Source organism: Nelumbo lutea, chromosome 3 (assembly GCF_056320005.1).
Source record: "Nelumbo lutea isolate HS-2025 chromosome 3, American lotus-T2T, whole genome shotgun sequence".
NCBI classification, from domain to species: Eukaryota; Viridiplantae; Streptophyta; class Magnoliopsida; order Proteales; family Nelumbonaceae; genus Nelumbo; species Nelumbo lutea.
In genome coordinates this window covers 110,673,897-110,676,756 of record NC_142686.1, presented here as the reverse complement: position 1 = coordinate 110,676,756, position 2,860 = coordinate 110,673,897, and the positions used below count along the sequence as shown (strand labels likewise).

General features: G+C 40.8%; 1 protein-coding gene across 1 annotated transcript; it reads right to left on the bottom strand.

The window, feature by feature from the left end:
* Positions 1-1,220: 1,220 nt before the first annotated feature.
* LOC148867600 (ethylene-responsive transcription factor RAP2-3-like) lies at positions 1,221-2,402 on the bottom strand. Its single transcript, XM_088977921.1, has 2 exons — positions 2,115-2,402; positions 1,221-2,007 (listed from the first exon to the last, which is right to left on the bottom strand). Exons 1-2 carry the CDS (start codon positions 2,287-2,289, stop codon positions 1,403-1,405), a joined length of 780 nt encoding a protein of 259 aa, XP_088834047.1. The 5' UTR covers positions 2,290-2,402; the 3' UTR covers positions 1,221-1,402.
* Between the last annotated feature and the right edge of the window lie 458 nt (positions 2,403-2,860).

Genomic DNA, 2,860 nt, shown 5'->3' with positions numbered 1-2,860 from the left:
GAAATGCCAAATTCCGTGTTGCTTCAAACCACGCCTTCCCGATTTCCAAGCCTTGGCTTGGAGCATCATTTTTTATGGAAAAATAGTTCCAAAGAAGCAGGTGTTTCCTGGAACACAATTTTTTTCGATGTGGTGCTGATGTGTCACCGTTTTCTGGAGCAACGTCATCGATGCCAAACAAACGCTTGGTCATCCAGGTCACAATGGAGAAACTCAACCGTCTCACTAATGCAAATGAGACATAGGCTAAATTTGGAAAGAGTACAAATGCTGAAATGCAAATACATACAAAATACAAGGTTTTACACTCTAGATATTTGTATTTATAACTCTATTTAATTTTGTACTCTACATATTTATATTTTTTTATTTGTACTCCTTCCAAACTGAGCCTATACTCGTTCGCCAAAAGTATAAATTTTATATTAGATAAGAGTGATGGAAAGCTTATCGAATTGGGTGCAAATTTTGTAACTAATTCAGATTTGCACGATAAGCAAACGAAGCCATAATATTTGTATCATATAGAGCCTCCAAAAGTTGCAAGCATGCAAAAGCGAAACGAAAAGAAAAGGATTCTGATGACACTGGAATGCAAAGCTAAAGTTACGCAGTGGAATACTCTTGCTCTCTAAGGCAACCTAAAGAAGAAAGCAAGACACAGCTTCAGTTCGTAGAAAATATTTTGATGATGTTGAAGCTCAATAGCATCCAAACGCAGCCTAAGAGACCGATAACAGGCCAAACCCAGCCGGACCTGAGTCTCTGCTGGAGTAGTACTCCATATTGAATTAACCTTACTCTATGAACGATATCTAATTAATGCGCAACACCAACACGTACACATGCATGCATGATACACACGCGGCTACCAAACACTTGGGAGTTGGGAAAGGAGTCAAGGACTTTCTCCTGTAATCTAGGTTTAATTAGCTTCATAATTAATAACCCCAACAGTTTACCATTACTTAGTCCATACACAATTAATATTTATTACATAATAACAATTAATCATAGATCATCGTCACCATCTTCAATACTACTAAAATAATTAATAGAATTGTTTATTTTATAATATATATATATATATATATATATAGTTACGTTTACTACTCCTTGTAAAATGAGATCTTTTGTGCCAACGGAATCGTGGAAACTGGTCCAGATACATGCTCTGACACACATCATCCCAAACGAGCACAGACCACGACAATTAAACGTTGACGCAACCACCCCAACCGTACACAATTCATTAATCAATTATGAAAGAGAGAGAGAGATTTATATATGTGGTTTACACATGCGCAACGTTGAAACTGTAGCAAAATAAGGAAACACTGGTACGAAGACACATATTCAGACAGACACATGCACACACACTCATTGGGTAAATGACTCCACTTCAGTAAACGAGACGATGGGGAGTAATGAGAACGTCCCCCGATAGCCAAAGATCCATTGCTTCCGGTTCCACACTCCCCACCGACTCCGCTGCTTCAGGCTCAAGCTCCAGGAACGATTCCAAGTTAGAAATCTGTTCTTTCAGTTCGACTTCACTATTGGTGTGTTGATTATAGAATATTTCCTCTTTGAAAGCAAAGGACGTCGCCGTGGCAGTATTCGATTCTCCTTCTGTGGCCGGAGAATTCTTCTGGACTGAGTCGGGGACGAAACAGCATCGTCTCTTGGCTGGTGGTGGTTGTGGTGATGGAACCGATTCAGGCTTTATTTCAGAGAAGTTGAGCTTCGCTTTGTTACCTCGGATCCTCTTGGCCGCCTGGTCGTAAGCCATAGCAGCCTCTTCGGCGGTGTTGTAAGTACCGAGCCACACACGGACGCCCTTCCGTGGGTCGCGTATCTCGGCAGCCCACTTCCCCCACGGCCTCTGTCGGATACCCCTGTAAATGTTCTTTCGAGCTCGGGTTTCCTTGTTTTTGCTCTTCCCTTCTTGATCTGTTCCAACCGTGTTCGTCTTTTTAGTACTCTTGTTATTACCACCCGTCGTCCCTACACAACATTAAACGACGTGAGGCTTTTTTCAGTTTTTTCTGTTTAAAAACTTTAAAACCAACTAAATCCAACTTTAAAATATAACCCAGAAACAAAAATCTGACCTCCATTTGGTTGCGTTTTCTTCTCCAACTCCGTCAAAGAAGAAGAAGAAGAAGACAACGAGTCTTTGAGCAGGAGATCGGAGATGGTGTCGAATTCCGACCAAAGGTCCTGCGTCATCAGTTTACGACCACGCTTCGCAGCGATGAAATCGGAGATGATAGCCCCTCCGCACATCTTACTGCAGATTTAAGACTCCACTCCAGAGAGAGAGAGAGAGATCCTGGGGGTCTGCTCTTGGGCAACGCCTTTTATTAATAGTGCGGCCGTTACGTCCAATGATACTGAAACGGACAAAGTCGAAATAAGCTTTCCCTTTTTTAATCCTTTCCATCTCTTCGTCCATCGTTTCTTTATTTTTCATCCAATGGTCACAATAAATTCAAAAAAGAAAAGAAAAAAAAAAAGGTCACAGTAAAGCTTCGATATTTTTTTAGTGAAGGGTGCTGCAGACTGCAGCCTGCAGGAGAGACCACGCTGAATGAATTACGTGTTCGTCATTCAATGGCGACAAATTTGAGACAGTTACAAAATGAATTAATTTTCTAAATTTTTAGGCCGATAAACAAAGACACTTTTCTTCCCTCGGATTGGAATCATCTAATATCAATAATGGCATTAGTCCGTCCAATCTACAATTAATCCTAATTTTAAATGCGTCCAACGTAGTTTGAATCAACACAGAAGGCCCTGATTTGGTGTAATGGAATATAGTCGAGTCTAATTTTGGGAGGTTCGTGTAATCGTG